The 21,124-nt window shown below is 48.2% G+C and overlaps 1 protein-coding gene across 3 annotated transcripts in view; it reads right to left on the bottom strand.

Moving 5' to 3' along the window:
- Window positions 1-21,124, bottom strand: part of DOCK11 (dedicator of cytokinesis 11) — an 85,132-nt gene that overhangs the window by 35,335 nt on the left and 28,673 nt on the right. For 2 of the 3 annotated variants that reach the window (XM_062007069.1, XM_062007071.1), the window contains exons 10-30: window positions 20,762-20,845; window positions 18,682-18,822; window positions 16,763-16,972; window positions 16,353-16,475; window positions 15,319-15,401; window positions 13,777-13,899; window positions 13,532-13,608; window positions 12,211-12,395; window positions 12,043-12,108; window positions 11,820-11,912; window positions 11,317-11,440; window positions 10,511-10,632; window positions 9,984-10,070; window positions 8,712-8,801; window positions 7,178-7,296; window positions 4,054-4,123; window positions 3,851-3,976; window positions 3,250-3,321; window positions 2,732-2,878; window positions 2,186-2,269; window positions 1,652-1,763 (exon numbers count right to left, since the gene is read on the bottom strand). In XM_062007069.1, the coding sequence (XP_061863053.1) occupies window positions 1,652-1,763; window positions 2,186-2,269; window positions 2,732-2,878; window positions 3,250-3,321; window positions 3,851-3,976; window positions 4,054-4,123; window positions 7,178-7,296; window positions 8,712-8,801; window positions 9,984-10,070; window positions 10,511-10,632; window positions 11,317-11,440; window positions 11,820-11,912; window positions 12,043-12,108; window positions 12,211-12,395; window positions 13,532-13,608; window positions 13,777-13,899; window positions 15,319-15,401; window positions 16,353-16,475; window positions 16,763-16,972; window positions 18,682-18,822; window positions 20,762-20,845 (2,338 nt within the window). The remainder of the gene's footprint in view (window positions 1-1,651; window positions 1,764-2,185; window positions 2,270-2,731; window positions 2,879-3,249; window positions 3,322-3,850; window positions 3,977-4,053; window positions 4,124-7,177; window positions 7,297-8,711; window positions 8,802-9,983; window positions 10,071-10,510; window positions 10,633-11,316; window positions 11,441-11,819; window positions 11,913-12,042; window positions 12,109-12,210; window positions 12,396-13,531; window positions 13,609-13,776; window positions 13,900-15,318; window positions 15,402-16,352; window positions 16,476-16,762; window positions 16,973-18,681; window positions 18,823-20,761; window positions 20,846-21,124) is intronic. The other variant, XM_062007070.1, reaches the window with a different exon arrangement.

Here is a 21,124-nt window from a genome sequence, read left to right as displayed (position 1 = left end):
AAATTGGATAGTACATCATGTTTTAATATCATTGCTTAACTCTCAGCTTCTGCCAATCTCCTGGGCTCTTTGCTCTCACAAGACTGCAAAAACAATTCTGTGCTGCTGGTTGTGAGGATGGGCTGGGGGTTTGCTCTGGCTGCTGAAACACATGTGTCCTCAGGTGAGGCAGCAAGGACACAGACCAGCAACCAGCCCCTTTATTAGCTCAGATGTTTCAGACAAACTGCTCCAAGGTGTAATGTTCCAACTCAACAGGATGCTGTCGCAGGGATGTGCTCTACCTGCAGGCCTGTTTGCACCAGCTTCTGCTGCAGAAGCACTTTATCCACCTTCCTGGGAGTTGTTCCTCCTTTTCCCAGAAAAAGTAGTAGTAGTAGGGCACATCACCCCTCTTCATTCAATGAAGCTTATAAAGAGAGGAGGCACGCCTGCAGGTGATCTCCTTGCGATGTGCACATCATAACTCCCCATCTCTGAGCCTGCTGTCCCTAAAACCAGACAGGTCTGCAATGGAGATGCCCCTCTACATGCCTCTACCACCAATTGCTACCACTGTTAGTTAAAACATATCTTCTAAAAATAAATCCTCAGCTGGTGGGTCCTAGTGACAGTAAAAGTGAGAAGGAAAGATGAGCTGCTGTTACAGCTTTCCAGTATAAGAATCACAAATGCAAAGGTGAATGTTAACCAAGGAAGAGCAACCTTATGTTATCATGCCACTAATAAGCATCAGGGAGGCACTGTGGTTCTGTTTTCTCAGCCTTTTCTAGTAGTGCACTCTGTTAAACTAAGCCAGGCAAGTAGCCAAACTGATGTAAGAGATTAGCAGCTGGTCCAGAAAGTGCTCAGAAATATACCAAAATGAGGGAAACTTCCCAGTTACTGCTGCTTCTGCCACCTGGATGTGTGTGGAACCCCTTCGGGACTTCTATGGCTGCACCCTGAGGCACAACCAAAGATCCCCTTGCCTCTATCAAAATAAATCACAGTCATAAATTCACTGGGCTTTCACAGGGGGAAATCCCAAACCTCTTGTCTCTGGTATTTATCTTGGCCAAGCTATTAGCACCCAAAGCTGTCAATCTCTACTGTATTCATCTAGCATAGGTGAGGACTGGGACCCAGAGAGTATGAAGCTGGAATGAGCCTCTTCCCAGGTTTGAGCACAAGCTTGAACTCACTGTGCACCACTATGCTCTTGTTCAAAATGAAAGCAGGAGGGAACCTAAACCACCTGCTTGTGGCCACAACGAAAGCTGGCAGCAGAGTAGTGAATTCAATCTGTTCTCCTGCAGCTCTCTTCTCTACAGCACCCATTGATGAGACACCCTACTTCTCAGGGGATGCTGACACTTGTGGCAACAAAGGATCATATTTGGTACAATTTACTGAAATAGAGGCAGTTTCATTTGGATATTATTAGTCCCACACAAATTTGTATTCAAGAAATACTGAAGAGACTGATTGCATACCATTCTGGAGCAAAATGATGTAAACCTGCCTGAACAGCATCTTTTCCTGAGATTAATGTAAATCAGGTTAACCAGGATATAAATTTTCTTGACACCAAACCAAACTCCATCTGGTCAGAAGCCATCAAGACTAATAAATTATATCTCTCTAGCCAGTTTCTTGGGAGAGGACATACCTTGAACTCTTTGCAGCTTGGGTTTAGAAAAGGTCATCGGTAAGTTCAGAGGAATGTAGTGCTCGTGATTGCAAACGGTTTGAAGAAATTCAAACTTGTATTCAATCAGCAGCTGAGAAAAAGAAAAGGAAAAAAACCCAACAAACACAAACTATGTTTTCAGTTTAACTCATTTCCTCTGTTTGTTATGCAAGGATTGGGGAATCTAAACAGCATTTTATGAAACTCGGTAATAACTGGCAAAATTTTGTGTTGTTGCCTCTAAGTGCCAGTGCATGTGGCTGTCACTTGGGCCTTCTCTATCTTTTCCATTCAGGACATTAACCAATCTCTCCTTTAGTTCTGACTCTTTATATTGTTTCAAAGCTTAGCTGCATACAAGATCTTGGCCCAGACAAAGAGGTCTCTGCCTGAAGAAGACTCTGCAGGAACAGTGCCTAAAAGGCCTCTGAGAGTCATATAGAATAATCCCTACAGAGCTTTGATGTAGACATATACAACTGCAAACTACTTTTTACAAAACTTACTTCTTACCTTAGGGTCTTTTGGGCTGAATCCAGAAATGTAATCATTTATCAGGTTAAAAACAAATCCTCTGTCCATAAAGGTCAAACAACGCTGGAGAAAAAATGGACACATGTGACCAACCACTAAAAACAAAAGCAATCATCCTAAATCATCTCCATGCAACCACTCTGCCAGCAGCCAGATTTGATCCTCTGGGCTGCTGCTGATTTCCCAAAACATAGTTGATTCTGTTTTCCTGAAACTATTTGAGTGACCTCACTTAAGTCTTCAGTGGACAACAGAAGTATTTAAAATGAGAGCACACATATTGTCTCTCAAGTTTGGAACAGTTGCTAGACATGACTGAAAACCCTAGACAACATGTAGAGTACCAGAGTCTCTCTCTTGAGAAGTTTCTTTCCTAGGAAAGCCTATCCCCTCCACAGTGTTCATCACTGTACTTTGTCATGTCTTTTGTTTTCTTTAAACCCATTTTGTTTGCTTGCTGCTTCTTTCTAATTGTTGGTTATTGTTTTCTGCTAGAAGCCTGAGAGTAGGAAAGAAACTGCTGACCTTCAGGAAGTTAGCCAAGCTAAAGTTGACATTCCTGGACTCTTCGGGGATCTCGTTGTAGCGAATGGTGACGTGAGGGATGATGGCGAGGAGCAGGGAGTGCAGGGCGTGCTGGTAGGAGTCAGGGAACCGCTGGCCTCGGGGCAGCTGAAACCAAAAGCACGTCCTGCACTCAGCTGGGGACAGGCTGGGGACAGTTGAGTGCAGGCACCAGCTCCCTCCAGCATTTGTTTATGTCCATTCCTAACAAAATGTTGGCACAAAAGAAAGAACTGGCTGCAGCTGCAGTAGCCAGTGACAGAGGAGGATTCTGCACCAGCCCTTAGGAGAACTGGAATTCTGAAGTTCCAACTGAGAGCGAAAAGGGGAAGAAGGGAAAAGTCAAGTGGAAAAAAAGAAAGAGCTGGCCAGCTGTTCAGCCTGGCAGGGCCTCTCTAAACAGAGTCCTTCTCACAAAAACCTTTGGAGGAGAGTTTGTGAGGGCTCTGTAGCACAGCACTGAATAAATTTATTTTTACCTTGATTTTGTTTTCTTCCAGTAAGTACATTGCCATTGACTTCGCCAGTGCTTCAAAGAAAAACCACGAGTACTGGAATGAACAAAGAATGCTGTTATTTTTCTCAGCAGGATTGAACACTTTTGACTCCGTGGGAAGCAGCGGTCTGGGAGGGAGAGCTCACATGTGAAGGGCAGTTTCTAAGCACGGCAGTGCTTGCACAGCTAGCTTGGCACAGGTGCCTTTGCTACCTTGAGAGTCCTACCAGTCTTGGGGTAGGAATAACCTCATCCTCCCTGCACCCCAATGCACCCTGCAAAGAGCCAGCACAACTTGAGGTGCAAGGCCCAAAGAGGCAGAGCCTTTTATCGGAAGAAAACCAGATAAAATGAGAAAAATCAAAAGTCCTCTGCTGTGTCCTGCCACGAGCCCCACACAGTCAGGATCCCTGCAAGAATTCACCTCTGTTGTGAGGGGAGAACTTCAAGGATGTGGATGCAAGGAGCTGTCCTGGTTGCTTTGCTCCTGTGGTGGGTTTGGATAGGTGAAAGTGTTGGGCTTTACATCAGACTCCCTTTTCATCCCCTCCACCCTTAGCAGTCAAGTACTGCCAATACTTCACCTTGAGTAGCTTATTGATGGCTAGGAAATCTGCTGATTGCTTCAAGATTGTGGCCATGGAGAGGACCAGGATTTCATGGGTCATCTTCGCCCGTGTGACACTGGGTTTCTCAGCTCGAAAGACGTACTGAGGCAAGAGGAACAGTGTCAGCAGTGTGCCTGCTCCCATCAGGGAATTTTGCACAGCAGTGTGTCATGACTGACCTTTATGAAGGAGCGCAAGTAGTGGTCTAGACCTTCTTCGTGGCACTTGGACACGATGTGCAGAAGAACCCTGGGGAGAAATGTGGTTTGTGTTCAGCACGCAACGCGAGGGCAAGTTCCTCCAGCTCATGAAAGCAGACACAGCATCTGTGTCCCATCCTGCTTGGCTCCAAGAGCCTCACTGCTGGCACGGCACCTGTGGCTGCACCGTCCTCGCCACAGCACAGCCTCTCGACAGATCCCTCAGGGCTGAGGTGGCCAAAAGCCTCTTCTCCAATTTGGTGCTGGGCCAGTTACCAGCAACCTTCAATGCTCGAGGCTCCCTGCTCAAGCAGGTGAGGTGAACCTGTTCTCTGCAGGCAAGTATCCTCTTCTTTGAACACTGTGCATGCCATGATTAAAGCCTGAAGCTACTTAAATTCACCTTGTGACAATGAACAACTATAACACTACTTCAAGCCTGCAAAATGAACACAAAAACCCCACAGAATATCTGTTGAGAAGCAGGGAAAAACATCTCCATAATTGTTACACTCTGATACCTTCCTGCATCTCCTGAATTATTAATTCTGGAATGCTCCTTGTTACATGCACTGGGTTATTTTTGTCCTATTGCCTTGCAGTTCATTGGGCACAGGGCAGACCCTAGAGAACATGCCAGCCCTCTGGAAACAATCCAGGTGTCTGATGAAGGCAGTGAGCGCCTGGTTTCCCCATTCAACACTGGGGATTTACATTCCTGTCCCAGAGAGAGGGAACAACAAACTATTGCACATTGTCACAGACATCACAGGCCAAACCACAAGGAGGAGTTTACAAGCCATTTATCAGATAAAGTGGGGTTTAAATTCCACTCCAAAGTCTGGATGAGAAAACAGTTGTCATTACACAGAGAGTTATTGACAAACTGGAAAGCAACCAGCTCAAGCTTTGCAAAAAATATCTGGAAGTGAAGGTAGGAGCTGGTCACCCAGCAAGTCACTTGTTCCTCTTTCCTCACCCTCAAGCAGAGTGAGACTGCAGTGCTCTGCACGGGAGAACGCCCCACAATCTGCACCTCATGGCACAGGACCTGACTGCAATGGGTCCCACATCCCTGGGAGATCAGGGCCAGGGCCCGTGTCTCTAGCTCAGCCTCCAATCTCTGCTTTCAGGGGAGCGAGATGCTTTTGGCACCTGGATGCACAGCACCTCCTGGAGTCTGAGGAACATCTCCATGGAGTGGAATCAGCATCCCCCTTCACACTGCAGCACTTTGCTGAGGAAGAACCACGGGAGGAAGAGCATTCTTGTCACGCATCCATCAGTTTAGGCCATGGATAGAGCCAGGCTGAGGATGCTCTTGCACCTTTTGCTCCCCTGGGGCCCTGCAGAAGGCTGCAGACAGCAGCAGCGTTCCGGGGCGCAGGCCTGGCCGCTGCTGCCCTCTTGGGGCTGCGGGCACAGGCACAGCAGCGCGGGACGAGCTGTGCTCTGAGCAGCGCGGCTGCACCGCTCACAGCCTGCACCGCACACAGCCTGCACCGCGCACACCTGCACCGCTCACAGCCTGCACCGCACACAGCCTGCACCGCGCACAGCCTGCACCGCGCACAGCCTGCACCGCTCACAGCCTGCACCGCGCACAGCCTGCACCGCGCACACCTGCACCGCTCACAGCCTGCACCGCACACAGCCTGCACCGCGCACACCTGCACCGCTCACAGCCTGCACCGCGCACAGCCTGCACCGCGCACACCTGCACCGCTCACAGCCTGCACCGCACACAGCCTGCACCGCGCACAGCCTGCACCGCGCACACCTGCACCGCTCACAGCCTGCACCGCACACAGCCTGCACCGCGCACACCTGCACCGCTCACAGCCTGCACCGCGCACAGCCTGCACCGCACACACCTGCACCGCTCACAGCCTGCACCGCACACAGCCTGCACCGCGCACACCTGCACCGCTCACAGCCTGCACCGCACACAGCCTGCACCGCGCACACCTGCACCGCTCACAGCCTGCACCGCACACAGCCTGCACCGCTCACAGCCTGCACCGCGCACAGCCTGCACCGCACACACCTGCACCGCTCACAGCCTGCACCGCACACAGCCTGCACCGCACACACCTGCACCGCTCACAGCCTGCACCGCTCACAGCCTGCACCGCACACAGCCTGCACCGCGCACACCTGCACCGCTCACAGCCTGCACCGCGCACAGCCTGCACCGCGCACAGCCTGCACCGCGCACACCTGCACGGCACACAGCCTGCACCGCGCACACCTGCACCGCTCACAGCCTGCACCGCGCACAGCCTGCACCGCGCACAGCCTGCACCGCGCACACCTGCACGGCACACAGCCTGCACCGCTCACAGCCTGCACCGCTCACAGCCTGCACCGCTCACAGCCTGCACCGCGCACAGCCTGCACCGTGCACACCTGCACCGCTCACAGCCTGCACCGCACACAGCCTGCACCGCGCACACCTGCACCGCTCACAGCCTGCACCGCGCACAGCCTGCACCGCGCACACCTGCACGGCACACAGCCTGCACCGCTCACAGCCTGCACCGCTCACAGCCTGCACCGCGCACACCTGCACCGCGCACAGCCTGCACCGTGCACACCTGCACCGTGCAGCACAGCCTGCACCGGGCACAGCCTGCACCGCGCACAGCCTGCACCGCGCACACCTGCACCGGGCACAGCCTGCACCGCGCACACCTGCACCGCTCACAGCCTGCACCGCGCACCTGACACAAGGCACTGGTGAGGGAACAGACCAGGGTGCGGCCCGGGATGGGCCCTGGTGCTCTGCAGCCTCTCAATGCCTCAATAACTTGGGTCCCAGAGCCATCCCCGCCAGCAAAGCCTTTTTCTTTTGAAAACCAAACCAGGAGTTATCTTTAGAGCATTTTCCCCTGTACTGCCCCACGGCCCCCAGCCGTGCCAGGGGAAGGCAGCAGCCGGTGCTCCACAGCAGCATCACCATCACGGGAGCAGGCAGCAGTGGACAACCATCACTGACACCAAACACCTCATACTGGGACACCACACCCTGCTTTGCACTGCAAATTTGCAGCTTTCTGTTGTCTGGAACTGAAGACAACTGCATAGTTTAGCAGACACTCACATGGTACAGTTGACGGCCACTTCATCTTCCTGCGTCACATTTGTAAGGACTCTAAATAGTTGCATAAGAATTACAGGTAGAAACTGAATCATTACTTGGATCTCCATGGCGTGCAAACACTAAAACAAATGTTCAAAACACAGACACTTTTAGTTCAACATTTTGCAGATGTTAAATATTTATAGTCCAGAGATATTTCTGTGGCAATAGGACAGGCATTAGAAAATGCTTCAGGGCGTGGGCTTCAGCCTGCCAGAGGACAGAGGGACTTGGACCTTCCAGCTGACAGATCCCAGCTGCATGCCTGCAGGGAGCAACATGAATCACTCATGGCAGGTATTAATCCTCCTCTCAGATGTGCCCAGCTATGACTTAATTAGAGGTGATATGCTATGATCTGACCCCAATAACCCAGAATTTAAGGCTGATGTTTTGCTCCCATTTCTTGTCACTGTGGTAGTTTTTTATCAAAAAAAGAGATCAATTCCCATTTTCACAAATGCCTTTGGAGCATGGAAATCAGAAACTCAATGAGTGAGACTTTGCTCCAAAGAGCATAACTTGCTATGGGAACTGGGATTCCAGTGACTTGGGGAAGGTCAAGGTCATGTGGTGCATACACTCTCCATCCATTTCACAGACTTCTTTTGCCTGAGTCTCACAATAAGAATCTAGGAAAGACAGCGTGTTTCATTTTCTGAACGTTTTGTATTTAGTTATCTGAATGACTGAAGTTATTGAGGTATTGGTGATAAGAAGCCCTCACTTGTGGTTAGCATGTAAATGTCTCCCTGTCTGCTGGCTGCAGTGAGGTCACTGGGCTTAGGCAAGGCTGAGACCTACCCAGCTCCTGGATGAAATGCTCACAACAAAGCAATTGTTCTGTTAGTGCTTGGCTTCAAAACCTGCCATTGTTTCTATTTCTTAAAATGTTTATACATCATCTGAAGCACACCCAGTAACTCTATATTGATAAATCCCCACCAAGGGAAGCAGAGCTGATGCTACAGCAGAACTCTCAAAAACAGGCAGCTGTGGAAGGAAATAAGGACAGTACAGTGAAGAAACACATTCCCTGCAGAAGCTGGACTTGCTCCGAGGCCCTTACTCATGCTGCAGAGACTGTTGAAAAGCTGGGTCTGGGTCACAGGGCATCTGATCAAATTTAACTGACTGATAACCTCAGAGGTTAATTTTCAGCCTTAAAAAAAAAGAATCCTGTTTTGAATGGATAATTGTGAAAACAAGGAATTGTTTAAAGGTTTGAGTCAGACCTAAGTCAGAGGACATGAGCCCACCAGGAGGAAAGTTTGCCATAAGCACAGCAGAGCAAAGCTGACTACTTGTTTTATGTGCTGTGAAAGGCAGTGGAAGCAGCACACAGGCAGCAGACAGTCGTGTCAGTAAGCAGAGGTAAGGAAACTGCACGATGCACCAGTCCCAGCACTGCAGGGTGCGTGTGTTCCTACAGGTCTGGGTATTTACTGATGGTCTGTAAGAACAAAAAGGCAGCCCACCAACAGGCACTGTTCACCTTCAGGTATTTAATGAGCTCTCCTGGGACGACTTTAGATCCCGCCTGAACCAGCTGGCAGTACTGGAAGAATTTGTGCAAGTGCATGTCCTAGAAGAGACAAACAAATTCAATGCAGCAGCTTCAATACTGTCAACTCTTACTCTGCAGTTTATACTCAACGATCTGCTGACTCATCAGTGGCAGTAGGCCAAGTCCCTAGCAAGTACCATGTCACTTCCAGTGGCATTTTCAGTCCCCAGCTGCCATCTCCCAAGACTACACTACTGCTCCTGGCCTTTTCCAATGTATCCAGCCACTGCCCATCCCCTGCTCCCAACTAATCTTGAGATTAAGCACAAAACTGCCAGCATTGTTAAAATTATCCTGTGGTTGACAGCATTGGTCTGGAGAAGTGGGAACCCTCCTCTCCCAGCTGCGACACTTCTGCGAGTGCCTCACCATCTGCCTCACCTCCCTCCTTCTGTCCACCTGAGGCAGGCTCTCCTTCCTATTCCTCTCCCTCCTCCTCCTCCAAGGTTAAGCTGTTAAACAGAGTTATTTAACCATGAAAGGCATTGGAGAATGTAATTAGGTGGGGAGTGGGACTACTGTGCTGCTCTCAGTGTCCTGCAGAATCAGTAAGAACCTAAACCAAATCTGGATGATGCTGAAAAGGAGTTGCTGTGAATGTAAATGCATCTGATTACATCCAGCACAGAAGAACAAGCCCTGCCAAGGGCATTTTCCCACAGGCAGTGCTGATAGGACATGCCTCAGAGCATGTGCTGGGGATCTTTGCTGCACATCCCATGAAGCTTGGGGAAGTCCACTGCTACCATAAGATGGCAGAACACAAGAGCACTTGGCAGAACAGCCTGAATTGGCTTCAGGGGGAAATCAGGACTCTTGTTTTCTTGTGTCTGCTGCTGTCAGAAAACTTTTCTTTAAAGAAAAATAAATCACAGAATAGTCTAAGAGTTGTGAAAACCTCTCATTTCCACCAGTTCTTCTCTCTTTTCAAAACAGCTCATTTGCTCAAAAGTTTTCTTGCAGTTACAGTGCAGTCAGCTTCTCTCTAAGCTCATTCACTCACAAATGTCTCATCACATCCAAAGGAGCAGATTCCTGCAAGTAATCCCAGACCTGCTGCTACAGAAGCATCTCAGTGCTGCTCTGCACACACAGGTACCTCTTTCCCACAGCACCTACAGCATAGATGTAACAGAGATACAGCAATTCCTTCCTCTGCTTTTGTGCTGAAAGTCTTTAAGAGTGAGGTGCTCAGCTTACCTGGGTGTAAATGGTCGAGTCCAAATGGATTCTGATTTTAAACAGTGGCTTTGCTCCATCCACCCACTTTGCATCCACACTGGGCTGCTGTGAACAGACAACATGAAAGTCCTTGGTTTCAGACTGCAGTGAGGAGGTGGTTCTGAGCACACAGACACCTGGTCAGAAGGTACAGGCTGGGGGGGAAAGAATAGGTTCCTTCTCAGCACCAACACCAGCAGCCTGACTGCAACCATGGCAGGGCAGAGGGGTCCCTGTGAGGACATACACACAGAGCATATGCCCATTCTCCTGCCACCTGCAACAGCCCGCTCCAGCCTGCCAAAATATTCTCTGGAACCGATGTAACTATGGAAATTGTAATTAAATGTGTCTTGTCTCCCACCTCTAAGAACCTTGGGGGCTGCTCTGCTGTAGAGATATTTCTAGCTGAGCAGATCACTGACAGAAGCCCAGAACTTAGAGTAGTAACAGCTCAGTTTTCCTCTTTCTTTTACATTGAAGCCCATTTTAAATGGCCTCCCTACCCTTCGTGCCTCTGTGTCTCCAAGCCCCAGGTAGGCAGGTGGAAGGTTGGATGAAACTGGCAGATGCCGCTCCAGGGTGCCAATCCTTCCATCCTTCAGCAACGGGACCCAGGCATATCCCACTGCAGGAACAACCAGTGCACCAGCATTAGCAGACACACAGTGATACATCTTTATCTCAGGTTCCAAAAAGAGCTCTATCTCACCCTGAGAACATCAAACTTGGCTTCAAGGAGGCTGGAATCAGCTGTGTCAGTCTTGTTAAAGCACATTTTACCTGGTGACTTGGTGAATAAAATTCTGATACCACACCACCAAGATCAGGAGAGAGTTTGAGGGGCAGAAACAGTGTGTGAGTCATGGCTGTGCATCATGAGAAGGGTCCTTCAGGCACCTCCAGTCCTTCAGACTGGCTGCATGGAGAGGCATCCCACCAAGCAGCACTTGGGTGTGCTCAGCCTCTTACACATCCTGGTGTTGGCAGGATCAGCCCCAAAGGCACTGATCTCCCATCAAGTTTTTGGTAGTGACTTGACTGACCATAGTCACTCACACAAGTCATAGTGATTCACACAAGCCAAGTCGGGGACACACAGAAACAGCTGTCAGGTTGTCGATTTGAGCTTTAGTATATACTAAAGACATTGTGTTTCGTTCCACTTTAGATCTATGAGTTGTATGATATGGCTTTCAAAAAAGAAAATTCAGATAGGCTACTATTTTCGTCAAACAGTTTTCATGTCCCTACATTCATCTGAGCTTGGATCCTTACACTCCAACAGCAGGAATTTAAGCATTGAACATACCTTGAGTTTCAACGGTGTCCTGTTTTTTCGATGTTGCCTTTGTATTAATTTCACAGCTGACATGATAGAAGGTGAAAAGCAAATGATGCTTTTGATGGAGGTGAATTGGAAGCTCAATTTTAATCTAAAATGATATCATGATAGATAAGACTGTATTTTTAGTTGTGGAGCAATATTTTAAGTTCTATTTTATTTCACAAATGCTATGTTTTATGCAGTTACACAAGACACATTCCTACCCATCTTAAATAATTCCTGGCTCACATTTTCATCCCATTTGCACATTACTTATTAATGGGGGTGTGTGATTGGAGTGCACACAGCATGACAGTAAAGACAGCAGAAAACAAGCTGTCATTAAAAATTGACAAAGTCTGTGGCTTTGTTCTCCTACTGAGGCAAAGAGCTGGTGACTATTTTCACCTGTATTTAACCCAGCCCTGGAAAAAGAGGTATCCTGAAATGCCCCTCGGCCTTGTAGCATCCAGGGACTTCATTTGTACCTCATCATAGAACTCTGGACTCTGGTTGTGGTGCAGCACGGCAGCATATGCGTTTGTGGTCAGGAGAGGGCCTCCGGGTTTGCCATATATACACTGCAAACACAAATGAAGAGCTGAATTCAGGGCTATTGCTACCTTAAATTAGCCAGGCAAGTTAAAACAGTAAGCATAAAAACAACCTGGCTGCACACAAGACACAGCTGCCCCATTAAGAGGTACCCACCTTTAACGGCCTGGCATCAGCTTCATCCGAATCCCTGAACTCAACACAGACAGCAATATTCCTTGCCTGAAACAGGGGAGAACAGTAGGATCAGTGATTGCTACAGGTCAGCAGCATCACCCCAGACCATGCTGAGTCTGGCTGCAGCCTGCTCTCCAGGTTGCTCACCTTTGCAAACACTTTCTGGTTCTCATACTTCAAATGCAAGGGGTAGACATAGAGGTGGTTTTTGTAGACAGTGAAGGGATAGCAGTATTTTGCAACTTCTGGGACAAGCTCCTCCACTTCAACTGCAACGTTCTCACAGCTCTTTTCAAAAGGCTTTATAGGAATATAAGAAGCTGTGACACAATCTAGAAGAGAAGGGAAGGGAAGCTTGGATCAGTGCACACTCCACAAACATGGCAAGTATAGCCCGTATGAAAGGACGTACAGTTGTGGGCCTGAAACTGCCATTGCTCTCAAGCATTCAGTTCTCTTCACAGCTGAGGATCATGTCTGTTGACCAGGCAGTAGGACTAGGACCACTCTCATTGAAAAGATTACGGGAAAATTCTCCCCTTGATCTGTGGTCCCCAACTGCATTAGGAGCACAGGAAGGGATGGGTGCACAGGCACTGCGGGGCTCTGCTCTCCTTGCCAGTGCGGGCTGCACAGGTAGCACTTCCCTGCAGCTCTGGGCAAAGGGTCTTGTGAATGGCCCATGTCTGGGGAGGGACAGCCACTCTGCCCAGGACCAGCACCTTGAGCCTTCCAGGAATCTGATCCTTTAAGTTACTATTTTATAAGTCATGCAAACACCACCTGACTGGAGCAGACAGGCTGCTGAGATGATGCCTTGAGACTGATGTCTCAAAGTGCATCAGTCCCACTGCCTTAGTCCTTTTCCTCTCTGCTTCAGAAAGATGATGGTTATATTGCTTCCAAGTACCCATGCAAAAGCCCTGCCTAATTCACTAAGACTGACACCCACCATGAGGGAGACTTCATCTCCAGTGATGGCCTACTGAAGAACAGAAAAATTAAGTCTGTTAGAAAAGCCTCTTGGACAGGGGTCAGACTACAGAACCTGTGACAGTAACTGCTAAAGAGTGATGCTGAACATGTCATGAGTCCTTCCTTCACCCTAGTTTCTTTAAATGCCAAGAAAAGGATCACAATGACCATGCTTGCAAAGCCCTCTGGTGTTACGGATCAAAAGCAGTATATGAGATAGGTGTCATAACAACAACAGCAGCAGGCAGGTGGCTTCCTTCAGATTTAGTATGTGAAAACTGCAAAGCAGATGTACCCCTCAGGTAAACTTCTGCACTTGGAACACATTCCTCCAGAGAATCCATTAGAAAGACTTACAAGTCAGTGGTTGTGCTGAATTACTCAATTCTCACTGCACCACCAAAACACTTCTTCATAATGAAACAGCAAAACTCCCCATAGAAGCAGTAACTCCTGAGGCTAGAGGATTTATTTTAAGATTCAAGATCCTTACTTGTGAAGTCTAGTGGGACGTCTTTGATGACAATATTTAACTGGGCTGGAATGATCTGCAGTTTTGTCTTCTCTGGTCTGCAGTGGGGAGAAAGGAACAAGAGTGTGAACCTTGAAAGCTCATCAGCAGTGCTTTTTGTTATCCTCTGTGTATTTTAGAAATTGTCATCTCATGCTTACACTTTACTCTTTAAAAATATCTATTAAAATACCTGCTCAGCCTCTGCAGCAGTCTCTTACACTTACTTCTTATACTCTGCTAAAAGCTTCAGCATATCTTCATTTGAGAGTTTGCTGCTGTCTTGCTTGTACAGAGGTGAGAATTTTCCTTCAGCATCAAGAGTGCCCTGGGAGTCTGTGAAAACTGGTCTGCAGAATAGATGAAACACATTTCTTAAATGTTGGTAAATAAGCAGACACTGAAGTCTTTGACATGTCAGGCTGAAGGGCAGTTTATGAGGTGAGAGGTTCACTGGCTTATGGCTGCTCCGATCACACCAGATCTCCATATCACTCTTATCCTCATGTGGTGCTTAAACCCCACAGAGACTGCAATCCACCACGTCACATTGTGTGAGACATTACCTATTTCCCTCTCTCCAGACAGGTGAGAAGGAACCACTCTGCCCAGTTCCAAGCCTGGCCCACAATCACAAATGCCCTTCAATCCCCTCCCACTAACACCAAGTGGTAAAGGGTCTTCCTAGCTGCACATGGGGTCAGAGCACGGAAAACCTCCTGGGTAAGGAGTAAGCAATGAAGACTAGTCTCAGGATATACATCAGCTTCCTCCTGAACCCAGAGCAGGAGACTGGACTCTGGCCTGGACAAATACCAGCACCTTTGCCCTTGAATATACAGGCTGTGGGTGTCTGCATACAGTAAGAACACTAAAGCATCTGCACTCCCTTCCTGTGCAAACATTTTCCTCTGAAACCCACAGGGAAACCATTCCAGGGGTGCAGAGCAACACAGCTCCCTACACCATGCCACTCATCAGCTCTGTGGGCTCCAAATGCAGCTCTTCATCCAGCAGGAAAAAATCTGAAGGCCATCAGAGTCAATGCCCACACAGAGCTGTGTGCTGGCTCCCAGGAATGAGCTGCATCCCAGCCTGAGGCTGAGCAGCCAGTGTCACAGGAAAAGCAGCTCAAGAACACACATTGCAAGCCATATACCACCAAATTCCAGCCCACTGTGACAGTTATCTGGCATTCCCATGCCATTACCATCCCTTTTGTCAGCACCAAAGAGTAATTCAACAACAGGAGCCAGTGACAGAGGGATGAACTCACCTTCAGGCCTTCCTCTGAGGTGAGATTTGAGTTAGCACCAATGTACTTTATCAGTCCCAGTAAAAGAATAGCATGGGAATGGGATTGGTATCTCCAATCATTCCCAAGAACATTAATTAAAGCAGAGTCTCAGATGGGACACAAATCCCATCTGACTGCCAATGCCAGGCCAGGAGGTTCTGCCCTCCCACTGTGTCCCTGGCAACGGCTGCTGCCAGGAACGAACCTCTGCGCCGACTCCTGCAGTAGGGCAGGAGTGTCATTTGTCCCCGAGAATGCTCTGCTCTGATGGCAGTAGCTGCAGGTCAGCAGGAAGGTTACTGTCTTCCCAGCACTGTTTACTTTTAATATTTTGTTTCTAATTCTGAACAGAGCATTTCAGGCCAATTCTTGTTGTGGCTTGGGAATCAGAAGCAGATTCTACCCTCGGCTGCAATGTCACTGACTTCAGCCTGCTCCCACCATGGCCACGGCGTGATCTGGGGCAACTGACCTGGCAGCCCAGCCAAAGGGCATCCTGTACTGCCCCAGACGGCTGCACACCTGCTTGGCCACCTTATGGACCTTCTGGGCGGTCTGCAAAACACAAGAGAGGTTAGTGTGTGCCACGGCTTCCACGCTGCCCTGGAGAGGGAGGAACAGGAGTGCTGCATTCTCCAGGGAGAGGAAGGAACTCCCCCGTCCTGTGCTGCCCCACACACAAGCACCTGATAGATATCTGTCTGTCACTTTACACCATCCACATTTAACACTTCTGCAAAGCAACAGCCAACATGTTGTGGGCACAGTCATGTTAAAACTCCTCTTGATTCTGCGTTAAACTGTCAGAGTATTAGTTTGTTTTCTGAAATTGACTGTAATTGGCTCATCCTGTACAGCCTGAGGAAGTGTGCCAAGGGAATGCCATCACATACCAGGCATTCCATTCATTGATTTTCCAGGGACTAATTTTGCCTGGCTGCAGCAAGGCAGCAGCAGGTCCATCTGGCATGCAGAGACTGATGCTGACAGCGCCAGGTCCCTCCCTGACCACCTTGCATGTGTTCCTCCATATGATCATGGCACCCTGCATGGAACAGGACAGAGGCAGGGCAGGTAGAATAAAGGGTGAAGCCCATGTTCTGCTGTTACTAAAACATTGCTGTTCCAAACAGGAGGGAATTAGGGGCAGCCCAAGACACTGTGTATAGCACCATGTGCAGCTTGTTTCTCCGGGGATGAAGTGTCCCACTTTTTTGCTGCCAGTCCAGGCTTAGCTTTGTTGAAGTGTAATAGGGGAAGGTTTCTCCACCACAACTGCTTTGCTCTAAAAACTCTCTGCCTCTTCACAGAGGAAGGAACTGAATCTCCTAGGATAGCCCAGCTGAGGCCAGCCTGGGAACAGCACAAGTATAAGAATGATGAAGACCACTAATTGCCAGAAAGAAGCTAAAGAGCAGTAGAAACAACCCACATTTCAGACCACACTAGTCCCTGCAGCAGCAGGCATCATCACTAAGCAGATACTCTCATGGCCCCATCCAATACCTTCCCTGGGTCTGAGTTTTTCATGTATGGCTCTGCACAGTGAGTAATGCTGCCCTGCAGCACCTTCTCCACACGGGCCACCAGGAAGATCTCCACATGAGGGTCAGTCACAGAGAAAACCCCCTGCAAGAGACAGACAATAGGCTGTGAGAGAGCAGGACATCCTACCTGCACCGCTGGCTTTGGCCCCCATCATCTGGCTGTCCCTTCCCACAACCCACACACACCCCCTGCTCTGGCCGCTCCATGAGGTCAAAGTGGCAAATGGTTTAAGACACTGACCAAAACCCCACAGCCTAAGAAAAGCTGACTTCTGCTTCTCCACACAACACATAACAACACACTGCAACACTACTGAACAGCCACAGCCTCAACAGAGATACTGAATGAGGAAAAAGTAAGTTCTTCACCCGTTTTATGTAGCGCAGGCACGACTCAGGGACCCCATGGATGAGGCTTTCTCCTGGAGACTGTCCCTTGGTGTCCTCAGCTCCAGAGGCAGAGTTATCCAGCAGCATGTCACGGACAGAAGGAGGATTCAAGTCTACATGGAAGTCAGCTGAAATCTTGCAATTATTTTTCAGGTCAAATAACGCCAAGCTCAGGAAAAAGGGCTCAACCTGGAAATTTGATTGAAGGTATGCATCAAAAACAAATGTATGGTACAGGCTCAGGAGTATTAACATGCAGTGCCTTCCCTCCCAGGTTTGCCTTCTGTATCTGTTTGTTCCTTTAGTTTTGTACACCAGCATTCTACAGAATTCCTACAGACAATCCAAGTCTATTTGTTTTATAAATAGATAAACCCACTTTTTCCTGCATCTTCTTGCACTTTGGTTTAGCCAACTTGAACTATGCTACTTTAAAACCCTCAATGAAATATAAAGAATGAAATCCATAGGGCTTTTGATACAAGTGATAAACTATGAAGTTAGGAAGAAAAGATGATCTCAGTCCATCAGAGGTGTTTATCCTTTGCAATGAGAAAGAAATCACCTTACGAGTAGTTATGTTCACTTGCTAAAGACCACTTCACTTATTGTCCAAAGTCAATCAGCTCTGGATGGTCCAACTGCAAGACACTCAAAATGTTCCTCAGCTGCTTTATGCCGGGCAGCACAGGAGCGAAGTCAGTTGTCCCAGCCAGGAGAGCTCAAATATAAGGCTAACACTGCTGAGGAACTGAATATGCATCATCTGCCAACCCCTTTGTAGCTCTTGACCTTGACAGCACATGGCACGTGGAAACAGTTCCATGGATTTTAATTCAAAGATCCTGGCAGGCATGTGTTTGTGTGGAGATAAAAGCAAAGGCCTGAAGATAAGGTTGTAGTATGTCTGAGACATTACAGCATAACTTGGAGGCATTACACTTATACCAAAAATGGGCTGATTAGGTCTGACTCTGGGCCTGATTAAGGACAAATAACAAAGAACCTCTGCTATCAGTGATGCCTTCCTCTGCTAGGAGTTACTGAGGAGCCTGGTGCCCTCACTGGGAGTTGTCAAAGTGAAACCATCACAAAAGAGCCTTTGCAGTTCTAACAGGCATTGGACAAGGTACCATCAGCACAGCTCGGGCAGTGCCCGTGCCGTGCCTCCCCTGCCATGCTATCTGCTGCTCTGGCATAAAGGGTTGGCTCCAGGCACAGCAAATGCAGGACATAGCAACTGGGATTATGTTTTGGGAAGACAGAGTGAAGAGTCTGGTATGTTCAGCCTGGCAGAACAAAGACTGAGGAGAGATGTAATAGACAAGACAATAGACAATAGCTGTCAATAGACAGCTGAGACAAAAGTCTCAGAAAATACAAGGAAGAACTTTTTAGGCTAAGGCACAACTTTGGCACAATAACAAATGCATGTAATAAAATAGCTGTGAATATAGTTAGGTTGGGACTCAGAAGAAGTTTTCAGAACAGGGAAATCCCTTGCCATTAGGGGAAATGAAACAAAACACAGCAGTGAGTGGTTTGGAAAAGGAGCTTAATCATTTACCAACAGGACTTTCACAGGGACCCAGAACATGGTAGACACATGCTGCCCATTCCCTATGTCTCTGAACTGTTGGTTTCCCAGCAATTTCAGTTCCTGGTAGGCTGAGGCCCATCAGGAAAGACCCTGTCCCCAAATATATATTTGGAACACCGAAACACCAAGACAGACAAATCCTATGATGACTCCAGGCCAGCAGCCACCACCTGCCCAGGTCCCATCAGAGCTCATGGCAAAATGGGATGTTTTTATCCTCCCAGATTCATCTGCCAAAGGTTTTTCTTGCTGGTGAGGAGAAGGAAGACAAAGCAGGGCATGCCAGAGTTCCCCTTACGTTGGTGGGTCCTCCTTCGGACCGTTCGCTGAGCTGAGCCAGGAGGTTGAGGGAGAAGTCCTGGCAGCACACCACAAAGCGCCGGCTGCACTTCTCCTCAAAGGGCTTCACGTCTGGCTCCATCCCCGAGAAGTCCAGCCTCTAGACAGCAAACAAATAAGTCTCATTAAAAAGAAACTAACCTCCTGAATAATGTTAAGGGATCACATTACAGCCAATAGTATAGTGATCAATTGTTGTCTAAGTGGTACAAAAGGCACGAGACGTTCACAGATGAATGTCATTTGGTGATGTTACACAAATATATTCAAGACATGAATTCATGGGGATGTATCAGTTTTTAGCAATCTGGTTTGTAGAGCACAGAAAACTAAACCTCAGTATGATTTCAGTTCCTTCCTGCTTTGCTGTAACCCTGGGGATCTTCCCAAACACCACTTAGAGCTTGGGGAAGAAAGCGGAACATAAGCCGTCATTACACTCAGAAAAGTGTCTTCCACTTTGAAGATGTGACTAGATTATGAGGTGGTCCCTGTGCCTGAAATAGAGAGAAGGCACACATCGTTGGGATGGTGAATGACATCTCAAAGTGGAAGGCATTTCTAGATGCACAGTGATAACTGGTATGGTTAGAAACACCACCAACAGTCTGCAGAGCTACGTGGGAAATCCAAAGAGTCTTCATTACAGTCACCTCCTTCCTCCCTAACCCAGAACCCCCGTGCCTGGTCTGTGCCCGACAGCCACCCTTCTTCAACAGCAGACACACATGTGACCAAAATACCATCAGAGAAATAAAGACCCTCAGCCTTCACCATACCCATTGTATCGACCACTGGGGACACGGAGCTACCAAACACTCCTAAATAGCAGAACATCTCCCAGTCACAATCTGGCAGAGTCCTACTTGTTTTTTCCCCCCTCAAATTCTGTCACACTTGGGGTGCTGATATCTCATAATTAAATGATTTCAGCCAAACAGGCTGCAATAGTTAATCCAATTCTTGGAAACACTTTCCCATCTCCTTTTGATGAGAAAAGTATGTTGCAGGTGTATGTTCCTGCTCCTAGTTTCCTCAGCACCAGGCACACAGATATCCATACAGACACCAGCATTGACTAGGGCAGTGATTTTGAATGCTCAGTGTTATGGCAGATCCCCCTGACCCACACCAGAATGAAGAGCTTTGGGTACAGAAGGAGGCAGTGAATTCAGCCTAACTATTTTGTTAGGTAATAAAAGATTTCTTACATGCCTCACACTGAAAAACATTTCCTTTTTTATTATCTGACTAGAATACAGGAAACTTCTCCAGTCTTCTCTTAAAAAAAAAAACAACAACCAACCTCCTGGATGCTTATCTTCTTCCTGACCTTAATGAAGTGCCAAGAGAAAAGCTCATTTTGTACAGCTAAACCCTTTAAAGAGTAATTACATTTCCTCATTAAACCAGAATGTTCTTTTTCACAGGTGTGAGCAAGCCAATGCATGCCAAAAGGAGAACCAGAAACTCAAAACCTGGAACAATTCCCTAGAACTGTGGTAACAATTGCAGCTCATTCCACTGAAATCCCACACCCGGACCTTGGCAGAGAGCTCAGCAAAGATGTCAAAGCTGAGAAGAAAACAAGCCAATAGTCAGTGAACCCTTACTCCAATGCATGAGAACTGCATGGGGTAGTAGTCTTTAACATCGCTGCTCCCCACTCCAGACATGCTGAGCCCAGGCAGCTTTGCAGGTGCCCTTGCAATAGCATTTCTATTGCCTCTGCAACCATGAGAACCTCCCAGAAGCCCAGGTGATGGGTTTGAAATCCAACAACATCAAGATGGATCATACATAAGCCTGCAAAGCTGGAGGGAGGCCATGTGTGAGGCTGCTGTGAGTCTTCCCCTTACCCAAGCTTGTTCAGCTCTCACTAACAGGGACACAGGCTGCACTTGTATTGTCCAATCCATGGAAAAACACAGTCTCTGTAGCCAAATGCTGTGGCCAGGTAAAGGAACACGGGAGGCAGAACCCCATAGGAGCTCTTACAGAGAGTAAAACCTCATATTTGCAAACACAAGGATGTTTACCTGGACTTCTGGGTCGAATGAAAAGAGGTTTTGTCTCCCATCGTTCCTGCTCAGTTTGTTCAGCTGATCTGTTTCTCTCCCATACTAGGACAAAGGAAAGCATTGATATTACTGCCTGGCCACGCAGAGGCAAACATTTGTTATTTGGAAAGAATGAAAGCAAACCAAAATATTTGTCAGGTTCCCTCTGTGATAGGTGAGACGATGTGAGGCAGTGTGGGGCCATGGCAGGACAGTGTTAGGGCTCTGCCAAAGGAGAAACTAGGCAGAAGTAGGCAAGCACACTTGGATCATGCCTAAGCTATCTGCCACTAAACTGCCCCTCTGCTCTCACAGCCAGGACAGCCACCCCTGCGCAGCAGG

The sequence above is a fragment of the Colius striatus genome, chromosome 13, assembly GCF_028858725.1.
Source record: "Colius striatus isolate bColStr4 chromosome 13, bColStr4.1.hap1, whole genome shotgun sequence".
NCBI classification, from domain to species: Eukaryota; Metazoa; Chordata; class Aves; order Coliiformes; family Coliidae; genus Colius; species Colius striatus.
This window is presented reverse-complemented; position numbering and strand designations above follow the sequence as displayed.